Genomic DNA, 16,067 nt, shown 5'->3' on the forward strand with positions numbered 1-16,067 from the left:
TTTAAAAGCTTCTGACGATTCCAGCTGAGTTGCCTAATCGTCAGAGGCTATTTTTCTTTTAAAAACATTTTTTCTACAACCTCTTTGGCTGAAGAGGTTGTAAAAAAAAATGCTTTTAAAAACCTCTGACGATCAGGCAACTCAGCTGGGATCGTCAGTGGCTTTTGAAAGCATTTTTTCTACAACCTCTTCGGCCAAAGAGGTTGTAGAAAAAATGCTTTTAAAAATTAAAAAAAGCCTCTGATGATCGCGCGGCTCAGCTGGGCATGGGGGGGGGGCAGAGATTTTTGCTACCGGTTCTCCGAACCATCCGCCGCCATCGCTACCAGATCGGGCGATTTCACCCCTGCAGTAAACCCATGTATATAAGGAGTCTGTGAAAGATCTGACAAGCACTTCAGGAAACAATGGCCAGAAATAACATGGACAGATGCTTCTGTGGAAGCCTGGTGTTAACTTTCTCCTGCTATCTAAGCCAACATGTGAAAACAGTGTCCAGCAAATAAACAGGGAAGATGGTCTTAAAGTGCCCAATAATAACTGGGCAGATTCCAGCCCTTGATTGCATCAGATACCCCATCATTGATGTACCCATGCTATAGCAAATGTCCATGTCAAAAACTGGGTCCACAGAAGGAAAAACACTACTTTAAAACTGGAGCAGCTAAAGACAATCTGATGCTTTTGCAGCCAGATGGGAGTGAGTAACAGGCAATGCTATAAAGTCACATCATATAAAAAACAACGAATGGGACTTAAGTCGATCTACTTTTATTGGACCAATGTGAGACCTTTGTCTTTAAAGCCTTCAACCTTCCTAATGCCACGACCCTTTAATACAGTTCCTCATGTTGTGGTGACCCCCAACCATAAAATTATTCCTAAAACCATTGAAAATATGTGTTTTCCGATGACCTTAGGCGACCCCTGTGAAAGGGTCGTTCGACCCCCAAAGGGTCGTGACCCACAGGTTGAGAACCACTGCTTTAAAGGATCAAATCAAATCCTATTTTTCGGTAGTTAGAATACCAGTAGGACTGAATGAGGAAGAGCAGGGCCCACTCTGCCATTCGGTAAAATAAAGCTTGGGTATAATAATGTTTGGGTATTGGACTGGATTTGAAATGAGTTGAAATTAACCACACCTTCTCCCCATACATCATCCACTGCCTTTCTGTTCTGCCATTCAAAACAATCCCTTCATTCAGGGGTGAAATCCAGCAGGTTCTGACAGGTTCTGGAGAACCAGTAGCAGAAATTTTGAGCAGTTCAGAGAACCGGTAGTGGAAATTTTGAGTAGTTCCGAGAACTGGCAAATACTAGCTCTGGTTGGCTCTAGAGTGGGGTGGGAATGGAGATTTTGCAGTATCCTTCCCCTGCCACCCCCACCAAGCCACACCACGTCCACCAAGCCATGCCCACAGAACCGGTAGTAAAAAAATTTGGATTTCACCACTGTCTTCATTGTACTTAAAATGTGCCTCTCCCGGAGCAATTTTTTGTACTATTAATCTTGGTGCAGGCATTGCTCTATGGGAAACACTGGGAGTGAACGCCCAATCAGCTGCCACTATGTAGGTAGACCTCAACTTACAACCATTCGTTCAGTGACCATTCAAAGTTACAATGGCACTAGAAAAAAGTGATTTATGACACTCCTTCACACAACCGTTGCAGCATTCCCATGGTCACATGATCAAAGTCTGGATGCCTGGCAACTGACATGTATTTATGAGGGTTGCAGTGTCCCTGGGGTCATGTGACCACCTTTTGCGACCTTCTGACAAACAAAGTCAATGGGGAAGCCACATTCACTTAACAACTGCAGTGATTCACTTCATAACTGTGGCTAGAAAGGTCGTAAAATGAGCCAAAACTAACTTAACAGGGAAGGCAGACTTGCTTAGCAACAGACATTTTGGGATCCACTATGGGTCATAAGTTGAGGACTACTTGTACATAATTGCTCTGAGGGTTAATTTAATTTAATTTAATTTAATTAATTCAATTTGTATGCCGCTCCTCTTCGAAGACTCAGGGCGGCTCATAATGCATTTAAAAACATTATAAAAAACATTTAAGAATTAAAAACATTAAAAACATTAAAACTCATTCACACCATTCATGGCCGGATCTCACCAGATCGCAAGAGCGAAATCAACGTCCCCAGGCCTGCCGGAAAAGCCAGGTCTTCACCGCTTTTTGGAAGGCCAATAGGGTGGGGATGGTCCAGACCTCAGGAGGTAACTGGTTCCAGAGAGCTGGGGCAGCCACAGAGAAGGCCCTCCCCTGCAGGCCTGCCAGCCGGCATTGTTTAGCTGACGGGACCCGGAGGAGACCAATTCTGTCGGATCTTACCGGTCATTGGGTGTTATGCGGTAGAAGGCGGTCTCGAAGATACCCTGGCCCTGAGCCATGTAGGGCTTTAAAGGTAATAACCAACACCTTGAATTGTGACCGGAGACCAATAGGGAGCCAGTGCAGCTCACAGAGAATTGGTGTAATGTGGGTGTACCTAGCTCGCGCGGCTGCGTTCTGGACCAACCTCAGAACTATGATATTAAGGAAGCTGGCTAACAGCTGGCCAAAAAGTGAGCAGTTTTGTCGGTCCCATATAGCAGACCAGACTAAGAAGCCAAAGCCATAAACATCTGAATTTCATTTTATTAGATCAATTACAGTAACAGAAATTTTTGCAAATCTAAATGTGTTTTCCTTCTCCCTCACTTTATCTGAAATAGGGTTACCTAACAATTGCCTAAAAGGGTTTTGTTTCAAATTAATTAAGTAGATATTATCAGCCCTTTTGTTGGTTGGTAATGTATAGTTTGTATCCTGAATTTAATCAATGGATTCTAATGAGTAGTTGCATAACCTGGAGACATACAGATACTTGTCTTTTTTTTAATTTCTTCCATTCAATTGTGTCTCATTCTCAAAATGTGGCTGGACATGGCCCTACCTTTTTTCTGTTTATGGAAGTTTGTTATTGATTCCTTCCTAGAGATGAAAGAAAGTGACTGGCTCAAGGTCACTCAGCTGGCTTTGCACTTAAGGCGGGACTAGAACTCATGATCTCTCAGTTTCTAATTTGATGCCATAACCACTATACTAAACTGGCTCTCAAATGCCTACATGTAAGCTACCACAAATGAGCCTTAAATAATACGTTTCAGCTGTAAAAACCATTTCCTAATCTAGCTTTTAGTGTACAAATAAATTTGTAGTTCCATTCATTAATAACGACTACAAACAACAGTGTATAATAACAGAGGTTTTTCTTCAATCCCACATGGAGAAATGCATAAAAGGAGGCATAATTTGCTATGAGGGAGGGAAAAACAGAGGTAGACAAGAGGAAAAAGTTACAATAGCATGCCCTAGCACATAGCCAGATATAGAATTACGTATCTAGAGCAGGGGTGAAATCCAGCAGGTTCTGACAGGTTCTGGAAGGTGGGACGATGGGAGGGGGAGCAGAGGTGGGTTTCCAATATTCTTACCACCGGTTCGCAGCGCACACCCACACTTGCTTTGCGCCCGTGCGGACCTTCTGTGCATGCACTTTTCTCGCTCGCACGGCTTCCACACATGCACCCAGCCTCAAAAATGTCCTTAATAGGACAGCATAGAGCCGATCTCCAGTACTGGTTTGCCCAAATCAGTACAAAGCGGATGAATACCACCTCCGGAGGGAGGGTATGCAAACAGGAAGTACAGAGGAGAATCTTTCTTCCCTGCTCCAGCAGTTGTGAGCTTAAGGAGAAATTTCCTGACAGTTAGAACAATTAATCAGTGGAACAACTTGCCTCCAAAAATTGTGAATGCTCCAACACTGGAAGTTTTTAAGAAGAGATTGGATAAGCCATTTGTCTGAAATGGTGTAGGTTTCCTGCCTAAGGGGGTTGGACTAGAAGACCTCCAAGGTCCCTTCCAAAACTGTTATTCTATTCTATTCTATTCTATTCTATTCTATTCTATTCTATTCTATTCTATTCTATTCTATTCTATTCTATTCTATTCTATTGCTTGAAGGATGCTACTATACTCGGTGTAAAATCCTCGCTTCTGAGCAAGTAACAGCTAAAGCATTTTGTGATCCCCAAAGAATAGCACAATGGTTTCCAGACAGTAGCGCTCTCTGGTTATGTTAAATTCTAACTCCCTTAACCCCCTAAGCAATTTGTGGGAGAATGGGGGAGAGATTCCCCCTAGAATAGAGAAGTTGCTTATACAGGATTTTGCTTCTGGATTTTGGCTCAATCTGTTGCTGTTAGGGCTTATGAATTTAGAGAACATGCACCTGCTTGTAATCAGTATTTGTTGTTGTTAGTCGCAAAGTCATGTCCAACCCATTACGACCCCATGGACAACATTCCTCCAGGCCTTTCTGTCCTCTACCATCCCCTGGAGTCCATTTAAGCTCATGCTAACTGCTCCAGTGACTCCATCCAGCCACCTCGTTCTCTGTCGTCCCCTTCTTCTTTTGCCTTCAATCTTTCCCAGCATTAGGCTCTTCTCCAGTGAATCCTTCCTTCTCATGAGGTGGCCAAAGTATTTGAGTTTCATCTTCAGGATCTGGCCTTCTAAAGAGCAGTCAGGGTTGATCTCCTCTAATCAGTATTAGCAAGTGTCAATAAGTAGTAAGAGCATTTTTCTTAGGTAAGCGAAGGAACGTTTTCAGGATTTCCTCTGAATTAGCAGTGCAATTCGGGGGTTTTTTAAACTGAAAACTAGGTGTGTCTGCAAGGGAGGTCAAAAATGTCAAGATGATGGCCATTAGCAGCACAATTGATGCCCTGGTTCTTTTTAATCTGCATTTTGATGAGCTTGCTAAAAGTGAGCTAGTATTTATGGTGCTGTAAAACGGTTGTTTAGCAGTATGGGCTCTGAGCTAAACATGTACCAAATGCATAGACAATTCCCTTGGTTGGTTTTAAGCCATTCAGGGTCTGCATATGAATTAGTTCTATATGAATAAATGTGATAGGTTAAGATACTTGCTAATAAGTGGTTCTGTTATTTGCTTCATTACCAACATTATTGAGTTTTATGAGTTATTTTTAAAAAATCAAAATTTATGTACTAAGGAAACCTCACATCTCCAATAAGAAAAGCTGAAGGCAATTATTTATGCTAAGTATGATCTGCATAATGTCTGTTTTATAAGTAGATCTGTTAGTCTGTTTTGCAGTCCTGTTATTATATTAACTGGATGTGAAGAATGTATACAAGCCATACATGAAACGCTCCCCACTCATCCAGCAACTTTCACAGTCTGAAAATTTAACAGAATTTTCAGAAATATTTGTGCATCACATTGGTTAGTTGTTTTGGCTGCTGTTGATAAAGAAAACTAAGATTCTGTGGCTTGTGTTTCACATTACATTGTGCAACTTTTCTGCCTGTCCTTAATGTTAGTCCTAGAAAGTAAAATTAAGCAGTAATGGCAGATGAATGAATGTCTATCAAGAATTACTTGCCTGAAACAGACATCTCATTAGAACAGTTAAATGAACTTTATGATCTCTTAATGACAAATGGCCTGACTACTCCAAGTCAAAGTTGGAAGATATTTTGTTATTTTATACATTTTCCCCCTTGTAGCATTGCTCTGGAGACTGCAGTTTTAGGAACCCTTATTTATAACAATTACACTGCGGTTAAGGTGGGGCTAGAATAAATTTGTACATGAAATATTATCTGAAGATCATCAACCTGAATCTACCTAGAGCAGTTTCCAGGCAACTAATGACATATTAATTGTGCAGCTGATCATACAATATATCAGGGAGGGACAGTCTGGTAAATCAGCAATTCGGTCTTGGAGCTGATCCAATTCTATCACCTGCTTTTGATGATTGTGCTGCTCCTAAGCATAATTATAAGGAAGTATAAAGACTTCATATTCAATGACCCTCAGAAGCTCCTTAAGGCATGGATTTTCCATTTCAAGACCTTTTCTCCTCTAAGATCTAGCTCTCTCAGTTTCAGGATTTCTTTGGGACTCCCTTATTAATAATTAAGAGCCAGTTTGGTGTGGTGGTTAGGGTCCTGGCCTAGAAACCAGCAGACTATTGAGTTCTAGTCCCACACTTTAGGCATGAGAGCCAGCTGGGTGATCTTTATTTATTTATTTTATTTTATTAATTAAATTTCTATACCGCCCTTCTCCAATAGGACTCAGGGCGGTGCACAGCCAAGATAAAAACAAAGCATACAAAATTTAAGAACAGTATTAAAATAATTAAATATTTTGGCTGAAATTAAGATAACCCAATTTAAAATCAATTTAAAATTTAACTCAGGCCAGCCCAGCTTGTTGAAATAAATAGGTTTTCAGGGCCCGACGAAAAATCCGGAGGTCTGTTATTATACGTAACTCTGGGGGAAGGTTGTTCCAGAGGGTGGGCGCCGTCACAGAGAAGGCTCTCCCCCTGGGGGTCGCCAGCCGACATTGTCTGGCGGACGGCACCCTGAGGAGGCCCACTCTGTGCGAGCGTACTGGCCGGTGGGAGGCTATTGGTGGCAGAAGGTGGTCTCGTAAATACCCCGGCCCTAAGCCATGGAGCGCTTTAAAGGTGGTCACCAACACCTTGAAGCGCACCCGGAAGACCACTGGGAGCCAGTGCAGCTCGCGCAGGAGAGGTGTCACATGGGAGCGCCTCGTCGCCCCCATAATCCCCCGCGCGGGGATCTTGGGCCTGTGACGTTCTCTCAATCCGACACACCTTTACAGGGTTGATGCCATTGTGGGGAAAATAGGAAAATGAGGGAATATTATGTATGTTTGCCACCTTGAGTTATTTAAAAACAATAAAGGCAGAATTTTTTTAAAAAATCCCTGAGCATCAGAATAGCATTCTCTTGCTGTTCTTCTGAGGAAAAATATTCCTTTGGCACCTATGTACGTTTTATATGCACCCACCATAGTTTCCTCTAGTCTGTAACGAAGACTAATCATTGTCTTGTATTAATTAGCACTGTATTAATAAATCCCTTAATCCCTGATCATACTGGGTGATCCCTGATTCATAGAAGTTAGTCTTCACAGATGTCACTATTTCTCTTAGCCTCTCATCTTACAAGATTGCTCTGAAGTAAGGGCATCCTGAAATGTATTGGCAGAGAGCGTTAGGGCTCTTAAATTCTCAAGAAGTTCCTCTCCATTTTGTTTATTTTTATTTCTGTTTTCAAGCTGGTTTTGACACCTACTACTTCGACAACACATTAAGAAAACTAAGATCATGGCATCCGGCCCTCTCAATTCCTGGCAAATAGATGGGGAAGAAATGGAGGTAGTGACAGATTTTATTTTCCTGGCCTCCAAGATCACCGCAGATGGGGACTGCAGCCAAGAAATTAAAAGAGGCTTGCTCCTGGGGAGGAAAGCTATGGCAAATCTAGACAGCATACTAAAAAGCAAAGACATCACCCTGCCAACAAAAGTGCGTATAGTCAAGGCTATGGTTTTCTCAGTTGCAATGTATGGCTGTGAAAGTTGGACCATAAGAAAGGCTAAGCGTCAAAGAATTGAGGCCTTTGAACTAAGGTGCTGGAGAAGACTCCTGCGAGTCTTCAATCAGTCTTCGAGGAGATCAACCCTGACTACTCTTTAGAAGGCCAGATCCTGAAGATGAAACTGAAATACTTTGGCCACCTAATGAGAAGGAAGGATTCACTGGAGAAGAGCCTAATGCTGGGAAAGATTGAAGGCAAAAGAAGAAGGGGACGGCAGAGAACGAGGTGGCTGGATGAAGTCACTGAAGCAGTAGGTGTGAACTTAAATAGACTCCAGGGGATGGTAGAGGACAGGAAGGCCTGGAGGAATGTTGTCCATGGGGTCGTAATGGGTTGGACATGACTTCGTGACTAACAACAACAAATACTGATTACAAGCAGGTGCATGTTCTCTAAATTCATAAGCCCTAACAGCAACAGGTTAAGCCAAAATCCAAAAGCAAAATTGTAGAGGACAGGAAGGCCTGGAGGAACGTTGTCCATGGGGTCGCGATGGGTCAGATATGACTTTGCAACTAACAACAACTTGGACAACTTCTTGCAGTTTTCTTGGCAAGATTTTTGGAAGTGGTTTGTCCTTCCCTTCTTTCTAGGGTTGAGAAGAGCGACCAACTCAAGGTCACCCAGGTAGCCTGATGCCTTTTTCTCTACTCCAAGTCAGTTCTCATTCATCTCTATTATAAAAACTTTACTAGGTAAGTCGAAATGCAGATGTGATTCATTCTAAAATGGTATGACTAGAACTGTTCCTAGTAAAGAATGGTGGTGCCATCAGAAGATACCCAGAGAACATGAAAAGAGAACTTGCAAAGGCAACTTGAATATAACCTTAGACCAGGGGTCTCAAACTCCTGGCCTGCAGGCTGGATGCATCACGTACTGGCCATGCCCACACCCGGTTTAGCAAAGGTCACGATACGTCATGTGACACCGCCATGACACCATGAGTTTGACACCCCTGCACTAGACTTAATTATTGTGGATTTAATGGATTAAATATACACACATCTGAAAATGACTTTCAAGTAATAGGAATAACATTACCTGAAATCCATTTTCAGAAGCCCTGAACCAGGTATCTTCCTGCTTTAAAGTGTGCATACCACAGCTGCACACACAGACACACACACACACACACCCCAACTATGCAGTAGAAAGCACTGTCTGCACCAACTTTGTTGCATCTCCAGCAGAAGAATGCATTTTTATACTTCCGCATATTTTCATCAGCTAGGTTTTAAATGTTCTTGCTATTCTTCCAGATATATTTGCTACTTTGAAATTTCTTAGCTCCTTGAGATGCTATTCTTCTTCTATTTTATCATTTTAGTTCCTTGAGATGCTGCTACTATTATCGTTCTATTATTTTAACATTTTTTTAAAAAAAAAATATTTATCGAAAAATCTCATGCAAACAAGCCAAAAGGGAAAAAAAGGGGTTGGGGACAAAAAGTGCAAGAAAAGAAAAAGAAAATCAAAGAGGCATACAGATGTTTTCCAAGCTTCTTTTTAACAGATAATTGCATTCTAATTGCCTCCTCCCTCTTAACTATCCCTTCATTTAGTCCTCATCTTTCTTAGCCTTCAAATCCATAAATCAATTCATTTTTTTTTCCTTCAGCAAAAAGCCTGTATAAGGCTTTCAAAGGCAGTTTTTCTTGTTTGTTCTCTGACCAAATAATGCAAATCAGTTTTGACATTTCTGAAATTTCTGACATTTTCACAATCCATTCTTCCGCTGTGGGAATTTCATCATTCTTCTTCCATCTATTATTTTACCAATTTAGGGTGATGTATTTGAGGCACTGTGTTTGATCTTTACTTTATCTGATTACTCTAGTTTAGTGTACTGCAGGCCACCTGGCAAACTTGGTCTTTAAAAGTGTCATAAAATTAAAACAAACACAGTTTTTCTTTGTTCAGAGATGACGCATTTCACTAGTCTCCTCATATTCTTATAAGAAAGGTATATGTTGCAGATGATGGAATATATTCTAAGAATATATTATAAAATCATTAAGAACTGTTGATAAATAAATGTTCTAAGCTAATCAAGCTGACTTGTATTGATAGATGTTGCAATTCTAAAAACTTTTCCTGGCAAATAACATGCATTGACAATTTAAATGAGGGCATTCCCCTAAAACACACTTCTGGTACTATCTCAATGCGTAAGATCATTTTATCCGTCCATTCTCAGAAGTTCTTTCCATAAGCCTAAAGGGCCTTCAAATATTGAGCACAGGTAGTCCTCACCTTACAACCGTTTGTTTAGTGACCGTTCGAAGTTACAAAGGCACTGAAAAAAAGTGGCTTATGACAGTTTTTCACACAACCATTGCAGCATCCCCAGGATCATGTGATCAAAACTGAGCTGCATGGCAACTAGTTCGTATCGATGACGGTTGCCATGTCCCGGGGTCATGTGATCCCCTTTTGCAACCTTCTGACAAGCAAAGTCAACGGGGGAAGCCAGATTTACTTAACCATGTTACTAACTTAACAACTGCAGTGATTCACTTAACAACTGTGGCAAGAAACCGTAAAATGGGGCAAAAATTCACTTAAAAACTGTCTCGCTGAGCGACAGAAATGTTGGGCTCAACTGTGGTTGTAAGTTGAGGACTGGCTGTACTAGCATTCAGGCTTTGTGGCTGCCTCTTCTTCCATAAGATGTACAGGTAGTCCTCAACTTATAACAGCTCATTTAGCGACCGTCCAAAGTTACAACGGCACTGAAAAAAAAGTGATTTAGGGACCATTTTTCAAACTTACAACCTTTGTCGCCTCCCTCTGATCATGTGATCAAAATTCAGATGCTTGGCAACTGGTTCAGACTTACAACTGTTACTGTGTCCCAAGGTCATATTGATGATGGTTGCAGAGTTCCAGGTCACGGGATCACTTTTTGCAACCTTCTGACAAGCAAAATCAACGGGGAAGCCAGATTCACTCAACAACTATGTTACTAACTTATCAACTGCAATGATTCACTTAACAACTGTGGCCAGAAAGGTCAGAAAGCGAGGCAAAACTCACTCAAACAAATGTGAGTTTTGCAGGAATGTTGGGCTCAAATTGTGGTCGTAAGCCAAGGACTACCTGCGAATGCAAAATCCGCTCATAGTGTTTTTTGAGGTGAGCAGATATTTTTATTGACCTGGTCGGTCCCAGACTGGAAGCATTGGGCATTATATTCTCGAAGGCACCAGGGGGCCGCAAAGCGTCTTTTGCCACACGCCAAGTGCCAAGACCTGGCTTGGAGGAAAATGTAACGTCAGCCGTCAGTCTCAATGCTTAAAAGCGCTTTTCCGAGCCCAGCTCTGCGTCTCCGTCTGAACCACAGCCTCGGCTGACATCCTGTTGCTGCCGAAAAAGACCGGCAAATGAGTCAGATCTTTCCCTCGGTGACTTTCCAAGGGGGCCGGGCTTAAATGTGGGGCATGGAATTCAGGTGCCCGGCGGAGCCTCGCTAGAGAGAGAGAGAGAGAGAGAGAGAGAGAAAACCAAGAGTTGCCCGGTTCCTTCAGCCAGCAGCAGAAGAAGGGGAAAACCCCAGCTCCGCGCCATGGAAAGCCACGAGCAGCACCGCCGGACGCCTCAAAGCCCTTGCGGTCCCCACGTAAGGCAGATCTCGGGTGGGAGAGCCTTTTGTCTCGGAAACTGCGGGCGGGGGAGACGGTGGGCTGAACGAGAGCCTTGCGAAGGCAACCGGGAGAAGGCAGGCAGGCAGGCAGGCGTCGCCACGAATGGACTCTCGTTGCGCGGGGTCGCTTGCTCGTCTTTAGTCCCTCCGCTACCGCTGGGGGTGGGGGGGGGGGTGAGGAGGAAGCCACTGGTCCTTTAACTCCATCTACCCACCCCGATCCAGTTAAGGGATCCGGGGAGCTCTCCTTTTAGCTCCGAATTGCCTGTAGCGCAAAAGCCAAAACCACAGAGGTCAGATCCCCTTCAGCACAACCAGGGAGGGAGCAATGTGATGCCCGAGAGCGAAGGAGTGGTGTCGCTCCTTAGCCGGGTCTGGTTTGGAGAAATGCAAAGCTGGAAGGGAGGAAGCGCGTCCCCATCCTTAAGAGAGGTGGCTCTTCTGTCGGGATTTTTCTCCCCACTCGCCCCCCCCCCGAAAAAGAGAATTGCTTTCTGCATCTGGTCAAGCAGCCTTTTCATCTTTGACCGGCGGTGCAAGGAGGGAGGGGGCAGGGGGGCGGGCAGGGTTGAACGCTAAGGAAAGCCAAGCCCTGGTAATTGCCTGATAAAAGTTCAAGGGTGCGGGATCCCCGCGACTTCCAGCCAGGCGCCTGTCCTCACGTGCTTTGACTCCGGTGTCGCTACCGCTCCGCTATCTTTCCTTGGCGACCCCAGCCAATCTTCTCCTCCGGTCCATCTCTCTCTCATGTCAAAACTAGGGCTGAGCTGGAAAGATTGGCAGTGCTTCAGGAAGGAAGGAAGGAAGGAAGGAAGGAAGGAAGGAAGGAAGGAAGGAAGGAAGGAAGGAAGGAAGGAAGGAAGGAAGGAAGGAAGGAAGGAAGGAAGGAAGGAAAGGGAAGGGAAGAAGGGAGGAAAGAAGGAAGGAATTTTCTATAGAAATCATTTAATGGCCTCCCTAAAAACATTATTGGAGTCTGATTATATTTATTTGTATGTTCAAACTTGGGAAGGAGGATGTTTTGGAGGTGGGAACTTGTTAAAATATTACATTCATGCTTCGTGTGTGTGTGTGTGTGTGTGTGTGTGTGTGTGTGTGTGTGTTAGAGAGAGGGGGAGGGAGGGAGGGGGAGAGAGAGAGAGAGAGAGAGATATTTCTTTTTTTTAAATTATTTTTTATTATAGTTCAAAAAAAATGAAAAAACAAAGACAAATATATTATAGTTTTTCTATCACGGTGTAACATCACCAAAATGTCCATGTATATATACACCAATAATCAGAAAGTAAAAATAGAAAATATTTACCAATTCTTATATACAATTTTACATTTCCAATACTTGTTGATTACCATAATTATACCATCACCTATAATTATAATCCAGCATTATCCTTTGTCGCTTTCCCATCGTTTCTGGATCCGATCATACCACATGTTCCAACTACTATAAAAATCTGAGTCTCTTTTACCCTTCATCACTTTTGTAAGTCTATCGGACTACGCACATTCCATGATTTTATAAATTATTTTAAAGTCCATTGGTAGATCCTCATTCTTCCATTCTTGTGCAAATGCCAGTCTCCCTGCAGTGATTATGTGCAGCATCAGATACCATTTAGTCAATCCAATATTTACAGGTCTAACCCCCAACAAAAAGGTTTCCGGTTTCAATTCCACTCTACAGTGTGTAATTTCAAGCAACCATCGTCTTATTTTCATCCAATATTTAGCTGCCAGTGGACATGTCCACCATTGGTGGAAGTAAGTTCCATTGCTATGCCCACATTTCCAGCACTGTGAAGATGTCCCGGGGAACATTTTAGCTAATCTTGCTGGAGGTAGGTGCCATCTATAAACCATCTTATAAATATACTCTTTATAAGAGGATGCCATAGTTAATTTTAAATGTTTAAGCCAAATCTCCTCCCATTTTTGAAAATCCAATGAATAACTCATATTTCTCCCCCAGGCAATCATGGAGTCTTTAACGACTTCCTCCCCCACTTTCAATGATAATAGGTAAGAATAGCATCTTGATAAAACTTTCCTGTCATTACCTAATAATATTTTATCCAATTCTTGTTTCCCATGATATATCCCTTCACTCTCCTGATCTTTCTTCCACCTTGAGTGTATTTGGGTGTAGGCCACCAGTCTATATTACACCCCTCCGACCTCAGTTGTTCCCATGTCTTCAGTCTGCCCTAAGTATCCAAAATGTCTTCATAGGTTAAGACCTTCACTCCTTTGTATAACGTCGGGTATACCAGGGCTTCCTGAGTCGAAATCCAACATGGTATCTTCAGGTACAACTTTCTCCTAAGTCTTTCCCAGGTATCCCCTAGGGTCTTACGTAAATAATGATTGCAAAAATACCTCGGTCGGGTTGACTGTCCTGGCCCTAAATAGTGGTGCCAACCATGTTGAAGACCGTGGCCTTCTGCTGCCAATAGCCGCCTCTTTTTCAAGGTGATCCAGTCCTTCACCCATATCAGAATGGCTGCCTGATGGTAAAGCTCCCAATTTGGGAGTCCAAACTCCCCTCTATGTCTAGGTTCCTGCATCATCCTAAACTTAATCCTTGACTTTTTATCTTGCCAAATAAATTTAGAAATAACTCTGTTCAAGGTGTCGAAGAATTCCCTATCCAGACTTACTGGGGCAGTTTGGAACAAAAACAACTATTTGGGGAGGACGTACATTTTGATGGCAGCTATCCTTCCCATAAGAGATAGTTGTAAATTTTTCCACCTCTCCAAATCTCTGACTGTCTGTTTATAAAGGGGAACATAATTATCTTCCTTTACCGAAGAGCACCTTGGTGTCAACCAAATTCCCAAGTATTTTATTTTATTAGTTGTCTGCATCCCCAGGAGTCCCTCCAACTGACATCTCCGTCTCTGCATCATATTCTTAACTAATATTTTCATTTTTTCCTTGTTAATTAATAATCCTGCTACTCTCCCAAAATCCCTAAGTACCTGTAATAGCTTTGGTCCTGATTCTGATGGATCCTCCAGTATGAAAACTAGATCATCCACATATGCCTGAACTTTCACCTCCTCGTGCCTAACCCTCATTCCTCTTATTTCCGTATTCCTCCTAACCTCCCTAAGCAATGGTTCTAGTGTTAACACAAATAATAGCGGAGAGAGTGGACAACCCTCCCCCTACCAATCCAAATCTTCTCTGTTTCCTTCCCATTGATTAATACTTTTGCTGTCTGTTCATGGTAGATTGCTTGCACTGCTCTCATAAACCTGTCACCGAAATCCATATATTTCATTTGGGAAATCATGAAGTCCCAACTCACTCTGTCGAACGCCTTTTGGGATTTTTGAGAGATTTATTTCTTTATTGGGTTTATATACCACTGATCTTGCTATCAAGTGACTCTGGGCATCTTACAACGTGCTTTTACTTCTGCTCGAGAATTTTACCTCTGCTCAAGAATAATGTGAGTTATACCTACTTTGTCCTACTGCATTGACTTGGAAGAACCTCTCCTCCCAAAATCTGCACAGTTCTAGAGGTTTTAGTGTAATGGAGGGAAAACCCAGCCTACCAGATGTTGCTGAACTACAGCTGCAAGCACTACTTGTCATGCTGTTGGGGCCGCTGGGAATTGCACTTCAGCAGAATCCAGAGAGCTGCAGAAAATTTGAAGGAACAGAATTCCCCACTTGTTCCCTTCCTGCTCCCTATCCCCATGTATTCACCTGAAGAAGCAACTAAGATATTCAGCAGCCTAATCATTGAGAGGAACTAATGCACTGGGGCATCTAGAAAAACTTAAAAATGCATAATTTTTAATAAATATTGTTTATTAAAATAAGCAAAAGGCCACCCCAATGATGCCCTCAAAGTGATGTCCCAGTGCCTGGAGTCTGTGCGGATCTGGATGGGGAGGAACAGGCTCAAGCTCAACCCTTCCAAGACTGAGTGGCTGTGGTTCTCAGCATCCCGATATAGTCAGTTGACTCCATCACTGACTATTGGGGGCGAGTCTTTGGCCCCCATGGAGAGGGCGCGCAATCTGGGTGTCCTCCTGGATACGCAGCTGTCCTTAGAGGAACATCTGACGGCGGTAGCCAAGGGGACCTTTTGTCAGGTTCGCCTGATCCGCCAGTTGCGGCCCTTTCTTGATTGGGATTCCCTGTGCACAGTCACTCATGCCCTTGTCACCTCACGCCTGGACTACTGCAACACTCTCTACATGGGGCTCCCCTTGAGGAGCACCCGGAGGCTCCAACTGGTCCAGAATGCGGCCGCGCAGATAATTACGGGAGCCGCCTGGCGCTCCCACATAACACTGCTCCTGCGTGAGCTGCACTGGCTCCCAGTGGTCTTCCAGGTGCGTTTCAAGGTGTTGGTCACCACCTTTAAAGCGCTCCATGGCATAGGACCTAGTTATCTTCGAGACCGCCTGCTGCTACCGATGACCTCCCACCAACCTGTGCGCTCCCACAGAGAGGGCCTCCTTGGGGTACCATCAGCCAAACAATGTAGGCTGGTGACCCCCAGGGGGAGGGCCTTCTCTGTGGGGGCACCTACCTTCTAGAATCAGCTGCCCCCAGAGATAAGGAGAATTCAAGACCTCGGTGCCTTCCGCCGTGCCCTTAAAACTTTCTTTTTCTAGCAAGCCAGGCTGGCTTAACATAACATTTTTTAAAAACATTTTTAACTGGTTTGTCATTTTAAATTGGGGCCAAATTAATATATCCTTTTAATTGTTTTTAATGTTTGTATTGTATGTTTTTAGTTGGCTGTACACCGCCCTGAGTCCTTCGGGAGAAGGTGCGGTATATAAATTCAAAATAAAATAAAATAAAAATAAATAAAATAAAATTCCCACTGCTATGACAAAAAAGTAGAGAGGGTTTGCACCTTGCAAGCACCA

General features: G+C 43.1%; 1 protein-coding gene across 3 annotated transcripts in view; it reads left to right on the forward strand.

The window, feature by feature from the left end:
• The first annotated feature begins 10,826 nt into the window (after nt 1-10,826).
• GNE (glucosamine (UDP-N-acetyl)-2-epimerase/N-acetylmannosamine kinase) overlaps nt 10,827-16,067 on the forward strand; it is a 54,486-nt gene continuing 49,245 nt past the window's right edge. Inside the window, exon 1 of one of the 3 annotated variants that reach the window (XM_060690365.2) lies at nt 10,827-11,159. Coding sequence is in view for 1 of the 3 variants with exons in the window: in XM_034410736.3 (XP_034266627.1) it covers nt 11,090-11,143 (54 nt within the window). In the remaining 2 variants the exon portion in view is untranslated. The remainder of the gene's footprint in view (nt 11,160-16,067) is intronic. The other 2 variants (XM_034410736.3, XM_087886426.1) reach the window with 2 other exon arrangements.

This window comes from Pantherophis guttatus, chromosome 2, assembly GCF_059756535.1.
Source record: "Pantherophis guttatus breed Tessera chromosome 2, ASM5975653v1, whole genome shotgun sequence".
In the NCBI taxonomy this organism is placed as follows: domain Eukaryota; kingdom Metazoa; phylum Chordata; class Lepidosauria; order Squamata; family Colubridae; genus Pantherophis; species Pantherophis guttatus.